The sequence below is a fragment of the Amia ocellicauda genome, chromosome 15 (genome assembly GCF_036373705.1).
Source record: "Amia ocellicauda isolate fAmiCal2 chromosome 15, fAmiCal2.hap1, whole genome shotgun sequence".
NCBI lineage: Eukaryota > Metazoa > Chordata > Actinopteri > Amiiformes > Amiidae > Amia > Amia ocellicauda.
Window position 1 is genome coordinate 5,139,526 of NC_089864.1, and position 14,519 is coordinate 5,154,044.

The 14,519-nt window shown below is 42.6% G+C and overlaps 1 protein-coding gene across 1 annotated transcript; it reads left to right on the forward strand.

Annotated features, from left to right (window-relative positions):
- Positions 1-2,382: 2,382 nt before the first annotated feature.
- LOC136711061 (metabotropic glutamate receptor 8-like) lies at positions 2,383-5,489 on the forward strand. Its single transcript, XM_066687033.1, has 2 exons — positions 2,383-3,256; positions 5,451-5,489. The coding sequence occupies exons 1-2, from the start codon at positions 2,747-2,749 to the stop codon at positions 5,487-5,489; spliced, it is 549 nt and encodes a 182-aa protein (XP_066543130.1). The 5' UTR covers positions 2,383-2,746.
- Positions 5,490-14,519: the final 9,030 nt, after the last annotated feature.

The following is a 14,519-nucleotide window of genomic DNA, read 5'->3' on the forward strand; positions in this document are numbered from 1 at the left end:
CAAAGTGCTGGAATAAACTTGCAGATCTTGCAGAATAGGGATGATTAATGTTATAACCAATGCAATAAGGGGTAACATTATTTTGTTGATAACGGATATAATTATATATAACTGGTACAATGCAAAACGAATACATTTATACATAAGAATATTATGCGTTTCCCAGAATAAAATGAAACACATTTGATATAGCGATTGAAGTGGCCTTTAGCAGTACCAGAAAAGACGGCTTTTAATTTTGTCAACGAAGAAAAAAGCTTATTTGCCTTCCACTAAATCTCTTATAATGGGATTTCGGAGTCATGGGCCTGTGGTAACTGTAATATAGACAGAATATAGACAATGCATTTATAAATGTGTTATTGGTCTTCAATACTACGGATAGTCAGGTAAGTAACGGTTAGTTTGTTATATTTGCATATTAAGACGGACATGCAAAAAGGGGGAAGCTTCAGTTCCTACGACGTTGGATAATAGACCAGTAAATGTAAAAACCGACAGGAAAGATCGGCTAACTGCATCAATATCTACTCACTTCACTGTTTTGCGTCAAAGCCCTTACGGAGTTTCTATCTACAGTTATTAAATGACAGAACAGTGTTTTAGAAAACGTGGATCTTTTTTCCCACCGTTCATCATTGAAATAATGGCGATGAATAAGGAATGGTAATAGCTCCCATAATTAATGCATGAAGTGTAAGTAAGGAGCAATGCCTGAAATGCATTTTTTTAATACGCTGGCCTGCCAAAGAGTGCGGGCCTGCCTCATACACAATACCAAGCACGGAAAGGAGCTGCCACAAACACGGCAGTACAATCAGTCCTCATTCTCCTGCAGGGAGAAATCAGACATTGATGTCAAGTCAAGTGGTTTGGGAATTTACAGCGCTTATCCCCTGGGTTCCAGCCAAGGTTTATTACGTTATTATGGCAGGACTTTGTGGATTCAAATAAGAGCATCAAGTTAGTTTTACACCCCAGACAAGAATAGAAAGTAATTGCTCTCCAGTGCGTTCCCTGGTTTACTGATAACCACATTTTTGCAAGAAACAATAACTGCATTTTTCGAGTTACTGAGAGAAGAGGTCACCTCTAAAAAGTTTGCTTTACCTTGGCACGAAGTGAAACACAAACAAAAAAACAAACGACAAAACTGAGAGAAACAACAGCAGTGGTCTGAAGACGGTTGACATTAAGATAATTCAATTTATCTTCTTGTGGACCATTTCAAAGCAAACGGGCTGACACAACATGCTTTCTGTGTCTCAGAGGAGAGAGGCACAGATCAGTGAACTAATTTTACTGGGTATTTTGCCAGTTTTATTCAGAAAACTGACACCACAAAGAAAAGCATAACAGCTGGAGAGGTGACGAGGGATGCAGAAATAATTCAGTATGTTTCTCCCTTTTACTATTTGGCTAATTATTTATTTTTTAAATGCAGCAAAACATCGAAGGACATTACAGATTGTTATGAGCATGCTGGACATGTAAACCTCTGCCAGTAAGCTGTTTCAAGCTCACTGGATACCCGTGTGAAATGTCAACGCTATGGGTGATACCTCTTAGACTTAGACTTTAAGAGACTACAGCAACTGCATCAACACAAAGCTGCTTCCACGAGTAATTGAATTGCCTAGTCCTTGATTCAGCTGCAGTAATAAACCTGTACTTCTGGACACGAGACAAGGCACTGCTGCCCGTGGGTGTCTGGGCAAACATCTCATTTTCCCAAGGCGCATTTGAGTTACATTAGAATTAGCTTGGACCAGATGCTGTCCCATAATAGAGCAGAAAACATGTGGGCAGAATAAAACCCAGCAACAACAGTAACAGGCTAACTGGATCTAACTCGATGTTAATGAATAAACTTGGTATGCGTGGTATGCTTGGTATGTTTCACTTTCGCAGTGTTTGGGACAACGGTAATTCAAAAAATACAAAATCAACTGATTCCGATCTGCTAAAAGATTGTCTATAGAGTATGGCACAAGAAAAGGGTGACATTTGTTTAATGTAGCAAAATAAGATTCGTATCACAGTGCATCAATTCCTGGAGGGGGATGAATTTAAACTATTTAAACTTTAACACCTTTCATTAAAGTAAAATACATTTAAATAGATCCAGTGTATGTTTTGAGCATGGTAATTATCAATGGTTTTTAAAATGCCCTTTGTCACAATGGATTTATCAATATTCGGGCCTACTCTCTAAGATGTTTATTGCATGTGTGTGACAGTGTGGTTGGATGCTTATATCTGTATCTATATTTCCATCTGTACTTATATCTTTGTGACAGAACACTACAGGTGATACCCTGAAAGCTGTAAAACGGCTGCTATTGAAACAGTATTTTCTCCACTGTGTCCCCTGCAGGGCTGTCTCAGACGTGCAAGATCCAGCACTATTAACCGCGGATCCCTTATTGCAAGGTCCGGCGGTCTCTCCTGCCTGGCTCTTCGCGGGCCCCTCGGCACCACCGGAACCTTCCCCCAGTTGTCCCTGAGATGCCCAGCCCATGCGGCAGAGATGTGATGGCAACTGACGCTCCTCGTCCTCCCGCGCACGGCACCGCTTCCCACCGCGGCTCCATGGCCCCGCACTGATCGCGAGCTGGGGCAGGCGGGTGGCTGGGGGCGGGGGTTCTGATGATCGTGTTCATGCTGCGCACCCACAGATGGTCCGTCACATACTCTAACCGCGAGAACCTTCACCGTTGCGAGCCGAGCTCCACTTTCCACAAACATGGCCGGGGACAAGAGGCGCTCTGTTTCCTGCCACTGCTTCTTCCTGCTCACGGCCAAGTGCTGCTGGCTGTTGACCTCCATGCAGAAGACGGAGGCGCAGGAGCACGCCCACTCCATCCGCCTGGAAGGTGATATCATCCTCGGAGGACTGTTCCCCGTGCACTCCCGGGGAGAGCGTGGGATAGCGTGTGGGGAGTTAAAGAAGGAGAAGGGCATCCACCGACTGGAGGCCATGCTGTACGCCATTGACCAGATCAACAAGGACCCGGACCTCCTCCCCAATGTGACCCTGGGTGTCCGCATCCTGGACACCTGCTCCCGGGACACCTACGCCCTGGAGCAGTCGCTGACCTTCGTGCAGGCGCTGATCGAGAAGGACGCGTCTGACGTCAGGTGTGCCAATGGGGACCCGCCCATCTTTGCCAAACCCGACAAGATCATAGGAGTAATAGGGGCGGCCGCCAGTTCCGTGTCGATCATGGTTGCTAACATATTGAGACTTTTTAAGGTAAGAAGTAATTTTTATGTTATGATTTCTCTCTGCCTTTTGATGTTGGGTGCACGGGGTGTGGAAAATGAGCTTAGTTCCATTACTACGGGTACATGAGCTTTAAAAAAAGGCGGGGGGTGCAGTTTGGTAGAGAGAGATGCTTGCAGGGCTTCATTATTGGTTATTCATGCCGCGTCAAACCCAGTGGGCAAGCTTTTGTTAAAATGAGATTGTTCTAAAATTAACTGTGCCATTTCGCCGCGGTTGTCAGCGGATATTAGAGGAAATGGCATCTCTCCTCTGACACTACGGATTTCAAATGTTCCATTTAAGCTTTTGCGCAGATATCATTGAAACCGATAAGTTGGGATTCTGACTACCAATTAATATGCTGTCAATCTGATGATAAACACATTGTCCCCAAGCCGAGGCTGCGGATTGCGGTGGCAGTCGTGTCCCGGGGACCAATTTTGTGGTACCTGCCACCTGCTGGACTGTGAATTGAACACATCTCGAGTCAGGCAGATTACAACACAAGCTGACAACGTTGGAGGCATAGTCTGCTTCTGTTGGGTTTGGCTGTCTGTGTCTTGTTCAGGGACTCTGGATGTGTGAAACTGACAGTGAGGGGAAAATTGTATTTTTGCTGCATTGGAACAAGAACCAAAACCCAAAAATATTTTGAGGGGAAATTATATTTAGATTACATTTAATTTGCTTTTCGGTTCCTTGGATAAGGCATGCATATGAATGTAACAATACTGTTTTAAAGTCAATAATTGTAGATAAATCATAGCGTTCAGTGAAATAACGATCGATTAGATTGATTGATTCGATTGTCACTATATGATCAGTATAATAGTGACTAGAGATGTGTGGATGCTTTTCCTTGCATCGGCGGAGTGGGTGTCTCTTTAGTGGTGGTTTAGGATGTGGAGGCTTTAGCATTTTACAGCTCAAATTAGAGGGAATGAAGAAGACTCACCACACATGATACTGCAGATCATTAGTTTGACTTAAGCCACGTATATTCAGTGAATCACAGGAAAGGTCTTGAGCTGTTTTTGGTAAATATACTTGACATTTGACCACTGTTAGCAATCAAACAAACAGAAAAAAGTTGAATAAATCCAACACCGTCTTGCATTTAAATTCAGTTCAACTGGAGTTGTTCAGAAAATTCAATTTCATAATAATAAAGAAAATCATGCAGTTTATTTTTAAAAACATTGTTAAGCTGTAAATACAGTGAAAGTAATTTTGAACAGAAGATTATTATATTGTGTGGGATACATGCTTATCAGAAAGACCTTGTAAACCCTCTACAAAATAACATAATAAGAAAATAATCCACAATATTTATAAATGTATGCATCGTGCCCCGGGCTCTGGAATTTGCATTTTCCAGTCCATTTACCTACATATGCAGGTTAACTAGCTTACCCTTACTGTTGACTGTGAAGCCAAGGGTGTCTAATTACATTGCTAAATAGGTAATGAATGACTTAAGGATGTATACATTTTCCTTTATCTTAACATACCGATTCAGTCCTTTGAGATCCACAGACCTATCATTGCTAATGGCTGGCTGTGCTAGAACTGTTTGAAATGTATCGAAAAATAGATAAATCGATGAATAAGTAATAACTACATATTGAAGATTTATTCAGAGAGAGTGTTGTGGGGGTTACAGTTACATGTTTCCCTGCTTCCCGTGAGATGCTCCTTCATGGTGGCTTTTCCAGACCAGTATATGGGACTGTGTGGCACTGGTACCACAATCGGCTGCTACACAGAAGGTCCATTGTCTGTCGCTGGCATATCATTTTACGTCCCTGTAGTTGGTGCACTCTGTCCCAAACGGACCACCATCTGGGGGATCGGGATGGTTACCTAGTGTGAGGGGGTGGTCTGTCACGCTAAAATCACCGGTTATCCAAAGCCTTCAGAACTGGAAGACTCCAATGTCACAGTGGATCAACACAATGCTCTACCTTGCCTCTGTGAGACTGTTTTAAGTATTTTTACGTAATCTGAAAGGCCTCTTCAATGTCCTCAAAGAAGGTAAATGGAAATGAATCCATTCTGGCGAGTGTTTTTCTTTGAACAAATGGATTCGTGTCGGTTTCTCCTCCAAAGAGAACAGCCTGGCTGCACCAGCAAGCGGCTGACACGCCCGGTGATCACCAGAGATGTCTTTATGTCTTTTCAGTCAACCCCCGCACAAGATCCTCCCGGACACAACCCCTGACAGAAACGTGCAGCTCGCAGGCATGGGTGCCGAATCCTCCTTTGCTGTACTGGAGCTACAATCGGATGCGATTTTCAAAGGGAATTTCCTGCATTGTTGCCTTTGGGGGAGGAGGGGTGGTGAAAGAACTTGGCTTTATGTACTGAGGAATTACTGAATGCGCATCAGTTGTTCTCAGGGGTCTGAATCTATCCACAGTGTTTAGGTGGAGAGTCAGATAAACAAACGGAGGGCTTCCAGGCCTTTCGTTATTGATTCGGTGTAAACTCCGGTTATTTTCGGGTGCTCATGGAGGTAATTGAGGCAAGTTCCAGTGGAGCCGCACAGGCGTTTGAACGGCTAACGCTGTAATCGTTAAAGACTTGGAGATAAAACCTCGCTGGAGGTGAAGAGCTCGTCCAGTTTATTGGCTGTGAAGACACTGACACTCTTCATCTCATAACCTGCTTCCACCGTTAAAGACTTGGTTTAGGATCTCTGCTTTCCCTTGTGCTCAATGTGCTGTAGTAGGAGATTGGGAATTAATACAGAAACCCAGCCAACCACACAAGCAAGAAAATGAGTATGGTATTTGTTTTTGATGGAAGAATAAATAAAAAAACAGACAAGATGGATACTATAATGTGTTTCCAGAAGAGGTTGGTTTCATGCTGTAGATAAGGACACTGTCATCGTTTGGCTAATTATTTGGTGTCCTTAAGATCTGAAAAGTTTACAGTCAAATCAAAAAGTGTCTTCATCTGGAGAGATGGGGATCTTAATTGTGGTGAACACGTTTCTACCCAGTTGACATTAGATTACACACTTCATTACACATCAAAAACAACAATTAAAAGTTTCAGCATATTTAACAAACAGATGCACTTACATTTGTGTTGCGCTTGCCTGTAACACAAGCTCTACATATGTTTGAAACCTTTTAAGACACCAAGTGCAAGTTTAATCGTCCCCATGAAAGACTTCATTGTATGGAAGAGAGGAGAAATAATGAACCAAACTGGGATCGTAGCTTGCAGTCAGGAAGGTACGCTCGCCAACTTCAGAAATGAAAGAGTAATTTATAAAGCAGTAATGAGCCGGCATATTTGTAATCTTTAATCGGCCCATCTCTCTTTTTTGTGAAGTCATACATCTTTTATGAACGGGGAGGTCATGAAAGCAGATATTTATAATTAGACTGCTGCTATAAATTGCTAGAGGTAAAGTATCAGGAGTTGCTGATTCTGCAATTATCACCCACCTGCTTGAGGGTGTTTAGCGTTTAATCGCAGAGATGCGAAGTCTGTTTTTCACATGTTTTCATGGAAGTCCGTAACGGTAGCTATAAAAACTGTCACATGTCTGTCGATCATTCATGAGAAAAGTTATAAACTGGGGTGTGCAAAGAGAGGCAGCCTTTATTTTTGTGCGTTCCTTTAGCTTTAAGGGTTGAGCTGAAGTCGCATCCTTGTTGTTGGAGCTCCGGAGTTGGAACTCAGCTGGAAGACCTTCAGGGGAAGATAAAGCAGTGTTTTATGTCCTGTGCTTGCCGTGCTGATGAATACAGCTCTCCTGTGGTTCTGCTGCAGATCAAACACACCTGTGCTGAAATGATCTTGCTGCTGAATTATGACGGGTTGCATCCCTGTCTTGGGAGGCCTGGGACCTCCTAGGTGGTGTCATCAACACAAATTGTTGCTCTTCATAGAAGGGGCAGCTTCCCTCTCTCCCTGTTACGTTGCGGATGGAGTCACAGTCAGGGTACATGGGCAGCTGGGACTGTGAAGCACTTTCCATTCAGTCAAGAGTGCTGTGCTTTATTAGGATTGATCAAACTAGTTTTTAAAGAACTTACGAGAGGTTACAGATGAAAGGAAGACGTTTTTGCCCTTCCTGTTGCTTGTAGCTCAGTGACCCAATAACAAGCTCACTCTTGGCGTACAGTGACTCAGAATCCACAATGTAAGCAGGCAGCTTGTTCAATAAACCTGAAACATTTTGTATGAAGAATAGCCTGTGAGGGCAGCTGAAACAAGAGCACATCAGACAATATCCACGTCTGGAGGGAATGTTGTACAGATTTCAAGGCAACCGAATCTTTTTAGTCTGGAAACAGGGATGATTTACGTGGGGACTTGGTTAAGGTCTCTGAAATTCTGAGAGGTATTTGGGAGCAAAAAACAAAACAAAAATCAGTCCATGACACGAGGAACTGGGGAAAGCACTCTAACAGGGGTCCATTCATCTAGAGATCTGCGAGGATCAGAAACAAAGTCCTGGTGAGATTATTGGTAGTTCGTAGACACCAGACTAGCATGATGGTCCAAATGTAGCTTGTTTTAAATCTCAGGTAGAATTATAACAGAACCTCTTGTGTGGCCAGTAGGGTATTTCATCACTGTCCTGTTAGAAAACCTGCCAACAAGGAAATGTTTTGCCCCTGCTTTGAAATAACTAAAACCGGGATCTTGTAATTAGGAAAGCTCTTTTCTTTTTTAAATAGCCATGAAGCTGCTGTTTGCATGAAATGGTGGGACAGCTTGCCAGATAACAGCCTTGCATGCCCAATGATCACAAGATAGAAACATTCAGTGCAGATCAGCCCCTGAGAAGTGACCCTACACAGTCTTATAATAAAGTGACTACCACTTATTGATTTGGATCAGAAAGAAAGAAAAAAGACTTTGATGACTTTGAATGAGATGGAGTAAAACCTCTCGAAGGATGTCATTAAAGTGATTAATGGTATGTGACAGAAGCAGTGTGTGCATGTGTGTGTGAGATGGCATAGTCATTTATTGGCACCTGAATTTGCTTTCATTTTGTGATTTGTAATGATTCTGAAATACAGCTATTCCCAACATGGATCAATACCCCAAGATTACAGTGTTGCTCCACTTGCAAGATGACAGTGAGATAAAAATGGGATAGGAAAGAAATACGTGTACATTTCATTTGAGTTCAATTTGATTCGCATCACTTTTTGAAGTTTGCCAGCATAGTTTTTCAGAGATCCGGTCTTGAACCGAAAGTTAATGATGCTTTTATGTCTGTTCTCAGTGTCCATAAATTCCCTTATAGTCTACATATAAGGAGCATACTGTCCCCTGTTGTGAAACAATCATTTGAATCCACCTATGCATGTATATATATGAGTATGGTTTCTTTCTAACCTGCGGGAATGTCAAAGATGCTGTAGTCTGTTAATTTCCCTACTAGGACGTGCAGCTCGGCAGGGCAGGGACTCCTGCTGCTAGCTCAGAAAAGGGAAAAAAAAAGCCACTTGTGGTGTATCAGATAATATTCTAATTTATCCTGCTCTCCTGTGGGGGGATCCTGCTGCTTCTTTTTATCATTGAAAAAACCAAAGAGAAACCTTTAAGAATAATTGCTTGCGATCGAACTCAGAGTGTCCAGAAAACCACCTTTCCACTCTCGGCAGCCAGTCGGCAGCATCGAGGGGTTCGGCGCCGGGTCACTGAGCAGAGATCGGCATCAAAGTGTTTGTGGGGCCCATTCAGATGTGTACAGAAGCACAGTAGCATGCAGAGGGGCATCTTGTGTCTCATTCTCTCCTGGCGGGGGGACGGCAAACTGGTCAGAGTCCCCCCCAGGGAGCCCTGCCAAGAGGTCATCGAGCAGGCAGGGGCGGGGGAAGGGATGAGGGAGGAGATCAAGAAATGGACGGGAGAATGTGGTATCTATCCTGCTGGCACACTTGATGAGAGACTTGTGTTACAGTTGTGTGAGCCTCAGCTTACAAAACGCATTAGGGTTCACAAGAGTAGTGCCACCTCAGTTGGCTTTGCGGTATTTTCATCTCACTCCTTGTTTCTTTATACTGTTTGCATTTTTTCAAAGCCTGTAGTCTAACATATATTTGAATTGTTATAATGGGCTTTGCCATTCTTTATTTATGAACTAAAATCATTCCTGTATTGTTTACACAATATCTGGTGTTTATATTAATGGACACCTCCAAGTAAGATAACACTGACTCCTCCTTTTCATTAAAAGGGCTTTAAGTGTATTTCAGATTCACCATGTTGTCCATATGTATTGTTAATAGTGTGTCCTCTACGACGCTGAATTATTCATGACTGAAAATAGTGGGGAGGCGTTCAAGGTAATCAGAGATGTAGTGGTCATTGTAGCATGCCCACTTAATGCACGGTCACCTAGCTGAATTTAATTTATATTTTTTGTGGCCATGTTTTTCGGTTCATCCATTAGTGTGAGTTCTCATCAAGGCTGTATGAAAAAGCCCCGGCATTACAGGTCAAAGCTTCAGGATGTTTGCAGGACAGTGGAGATATTCCGGTAAAAGGGGCAAGAGAAAGGTGAGCTTCATCTCAAACGCCATCGGCGCGTCTCGAGAAAGCATGATGGCCATTTCCCCATATCCATTATGAAATTAAACTTGTGGACCGCTGCAGTCACAATCAATACAAGGTCACATGCGGCCTCCTTTGGGAACACATCTATTTACTGATGTAATTGATGTAGCACACCTCCTGGCAGAAAAAGGAAACGCTTCTTTGGGGAATTAATGGCAATCAAATCCCATTTGGCTTTATTAATGTGGAAATTACATATAGGACATCTTAATTTCTCCACCTTTTTTAATGGAAGATGTAGTCCAATGTCATGGTGGAATTTATGCATATTGACATTGTGTCAGCAATTAAAAACACTTTCAACACATCAACAGCTCTGACCTGCGGAAGGTTTGGAGAAATCCTATGTGCAAGGGCAAGCGTGGCAGTGTATTTTAATTAACCCACTGTCATGTGCAATGTGTGTGCAGCGCGTGATTGTCAAGGATGCTGTTTGCCGATCTGTAGGCTTGTTCCCTCACACAATACCACAGACACACTTCAGCTGAAGAGGCAGAAGGTGCCGTATTTCTCAGGTAATGATGCTCTGAAGAGGGAAACATCACAGAAGGTGGTTTCTGAAGGGTTTTCTCCATTACAATATTTACGCGGCCAGTCGCTCTCAACTTCACGGTAACATAACACTGGCAACAGGCTTTCCCTAACCCGTCCAACAAATAGATTTATATTCTCCCTGTAATTGTTAATCTGTTGTGATGTGCCAGTCAAATTTGAGTTTTTTGCTAAACCCCTTAAATTGTTAAAACAGGGATTAAAACATGGATAGGCACATGTATAATCTGGTTCTATCTGTTGCTCATTAAAGTATAAGATGAATGCAAGAACTGAAGTGTATCTATGAAGAGCACAATGACACCTGAATTGCAAATTATCGAGGAAAAGTATGGTCTTAACCTGCCTTTAAAAGTGCATGCATTATTTCAGCAATGCACAGTTTTGGTTTGGCCATTTTTCTGAACGAGAGGATCATAAAAATATGTGCTGAGTGCTGACCATTGTGGAGAAACTGTGAGACAGACATCCTTCTTGTGTACAGAATATGTGGAGGACCATTCTTACAGTGGTCTTGCATGTCTCCATTTCGAATTCGTTGCATGTCACTGTTGCCGAGGGAAATATTCACAACAACGACAATAACACAAAAAAGACAGACCACTTTCTGGACATTTAAATAAATCCCTGGAACAGCCAGTCTTGCCAAGTGTCAGGGTGAAATCCTCAGCTTCAATGTGTGCCGGGAACCATTTAGAAAGTACCTATGTGAGACTGAACTGGTGATTCTGACTGAGGAAAGGAGAGACTCTTGAATGGACTGATTAAAATGCATGTCATGGCTCTTGAGTGTACGAGACCGTCAAAGGGAACCTGATCCCTAGAGTGGGAAAAAAAACCCAGAAAATAAATCGCTTAGAATTCTCCCAGACATCGAGGGAGGTTTCTGAAGGCCACCGCGGCTGAGGGTTCTGGTTCAGTAAAAAGACTGAAAGCTAGAGGGCATCACCAATTACATGCTAGCAGCTTCAGCACAGAGGATGAGGTGCTCCTTCACACAGACTCAAATTACCAAGCGCGGTCGTAGCTGCCAATAAATCGGGGTCTTCGAGCGGCAGCTCCGCGTTGGTCCGATCAATAAGCCACTATCAAAATGAGCAAGTTCCATCTGCCGAGAGGCCTTGCTTTCGCTCTGAGCTTCACCTGTGTCGTTGAGGAAGTAGGTTTCCGCATGTAAGCAGGGGATTGCATTAGACACTTGAGTGTTTCCAAGTCCTCTGAGTTTGAATGAAAGATCTGGGGCTGCTCTTTCCCCCACGGTGCATACCGGAGGGTGGCAGAGGATTCTCAACACTGAGAAACTGGGTATTGATTTATTTATATTTCTCAAGGCTGCAGAACGCGAGCAGTTCATTTTAAAAGAAAAGTCTTCTTCGTCAAAAAAAAAACACAAACAAAAAAGACCTGTAAGATTCTCAGCAACCTGTGCAATCCCGTATACAGTACTGAAGTACTGAAAATGTGTAGAAAAAGCCTCCTTATTTTGGTACGAGTGGTCAAGGTGGTTGTATGTTACCTTATATTGTATCCACTACATAAAAGTTTTTTCCTCCAAACATGTTCTTCCAAATGATCTCAAAATGACAGGTTTCACAGGAACACCAGCAGTCCAACTGCCCACAGTCTGATGCTTGCCCAGTCTTTATCAATAATAATGGTTTATGGTTTGTGGAAAGAGCACCTGGAAGAATGGGCGGAGCCAGTTGGTCTGAGCCCGCCCTCCTGCCGTTTCCTCTGCTTCCCATTGGTCAGCAGGGGCCCCAGACACGGAGTCATCACGATTCTTGAAAAAGTCTTGAAATCCAGTTCAGCTCCTCCAGATAACTTGACATAAAGGATAGAGAACAAATTGAATTGAAAGAATTAAATACCTCGAGACCACTTAGTTGCTCTATGAAGAGTAAATTAAATTAATCATCTGTCTCATCCTATTTGCTCTGAATGCACCAACAGTTCTAAATTGAAGGTTACAGCAAATTAACTTACATATTGTTCTCCCATACCCCCCCCAGGCGGCATATTGTGAATGATTTTTCAATTATCTATATGATTCAAGTGCCGAATTAAATGGGAATTATTTTTAAATTAAACTAATATGGAATTAACTGTTCATTAATTGCTGTAATTGTTTTCCCTGCACCTCGTATTTACCCTGTATAACTGTAACGATCCGTGTGTCTTTGCTGAGCACAATTCTGCTTGTTCTCAACATTCGAGATGTCCATCGGCCCAAATTTAGCGGCGGCGAGAATATTCCTTTCTTTATACTGTGTGTAAAATTAGACTCCTGACAATGTGTTTTCTAAAAATAGCCCATAAAATGCATCTCTCTTAACCGAATACTCCACCACCGTAGGCTGTCTGTGTCGTTGCAGCCGTCTGAGGGTTTTGCAGTGCAATGTTCAAGCGGAGTCCTTTTCACAGAGATCCTGCAAGCCAAGCATTTTAATCTAAAGCATTTTCCGTCACTGTCTGTCGATGGTTGACAATATGGGTGAGGGACGCTGTCCGGCGATAAAGACCAGGGCAAATACACCATTGTGCATTTGAAATGATGGGTTTCTACATTGCATGGTCATGTATGATATCCATGCACAGACATGCACATGCAAATGCAACAAATAAACAAATAAGGACACACATATGGTCAAATCAATAAATAAATTGATTGATTGATTGAAAGGAAGATAGATGAGTGAATCTATTCTAAATATACAGCATATATTGGTGCCTTTGTATGAATGTGTTGGCAGAACTAATTAGCATTGGATTAGCACCATCTTTGCTCTGAGAAAAGGCTAGATCAGTCAATGTAGAATAAAACCAACCCCTTGCTGGTCTGATAAGTAATGAAGTTATTATTCATAATGTATAGACCATTCTCCCATTCTACCAGCTGTTTAATCTAATCATGACCTAGATAACTTTGAAGGTAGTTTGCTGACAAACCCGCAGTTACACTTTTTGCTTGTAAGCAGTATGAATGCCTTCTGCGGGAGAATGAATGAAAAGATTCCCTTTGTAGAGATGAATCAAAGTATTTAACAGTTTCTCCCAGAGAGCTTTGTGTTTGTTATGGCAGGAGAAGCAATGCAAAATATTAAGCTTCCCAAAGTGTGTTTTATTTCTTCTTTTTGTTTATTTTCTCTCTTTTATTAGTCTCCGTATAGTGCCTCTGGAAAGCAGTGGTACAGAGACACAGATACATTCACAGGCAATTGGATTCTCGCTCTCTCTGCATGTGTGACTGCAGGAACAGTAGTCAATCCAATAAATGACAGGAAGGAAATCGAATTTAGTATTACTATTACATTTGTGTAGGATTTACTTACTTAAAATATCGCTTACCGGCATGCACTGTGCCTTCCCAATGAAGAGCTGTGTATTCGTTCGGTGCACAGAGTGGGAGTTTGCATGGGATTGCTGTAGGAATAAGGAAGGCAGGAAAACAATACCATAAAAATACATAATATCTTACCTGAAGTTCAAAACCACATATTGCATGAGCTCATCAGTTTCACCTCTGCTACAATCTGCCTTATGAAACAAACATATATCTTTAATATAAGGTAGATGATGGATAATCTTTCAAATTTAAATACCAACATGAGTCTCTTTTCTTGGTGTATTTAAAATACATTGTAAGATCATCCATCATCTACCATACATTATGAATATATAGTCTGTGTGCTAAACGCCCAGGGCAATGCGTTTCTATGAAAGCCATTGCGGCAGGGTCTGTGGTATGGCTCTGGGTGGAGCTTCTTCTGGGTTGGGTTACCAGTCTTTTGGTGTAGCTGGTTGGTCTGTCACCTATTTGGAACTGTGTGGATCAGGGTGCTTGAATGAGGTCTTACTATGCATGCCACCCCACCCCATGCCACACCATGCCACCCCACCCCACACCATGCCACCCCATGCCAATCCACACCATGCCACCTCACACCACGCCACGCCACACCACGTCACGTCACAAAGGCTTCATTGGCCGATGTTTACCTCAGAAGAGGACTGCTCTAGACTCGGGTTCAACGCAGAGATAATCAGTTCTGTGAGCATAATCTCCGAGCCAGTCATCAAGAACCCCCCCCCCACCCCCACC

Bases quoted from the DNA above. Each gene is read 5' to 3' on its own strand.
- LOC136711061 (XM_066687033.1), top strand. From the start codon at position 2,747: ATGGCCGGGGACAAGAGGCGCTCTGTTTCCTGCCACTGCTTCTTCCTG. The intron at 3,257-5,450 runs GTAAGAAGTAAT...ATGTCTTTTCAG, and splicing joins ACATATTGAGACTTTTTAAG to TCAACCCCCGCACAAGATCC.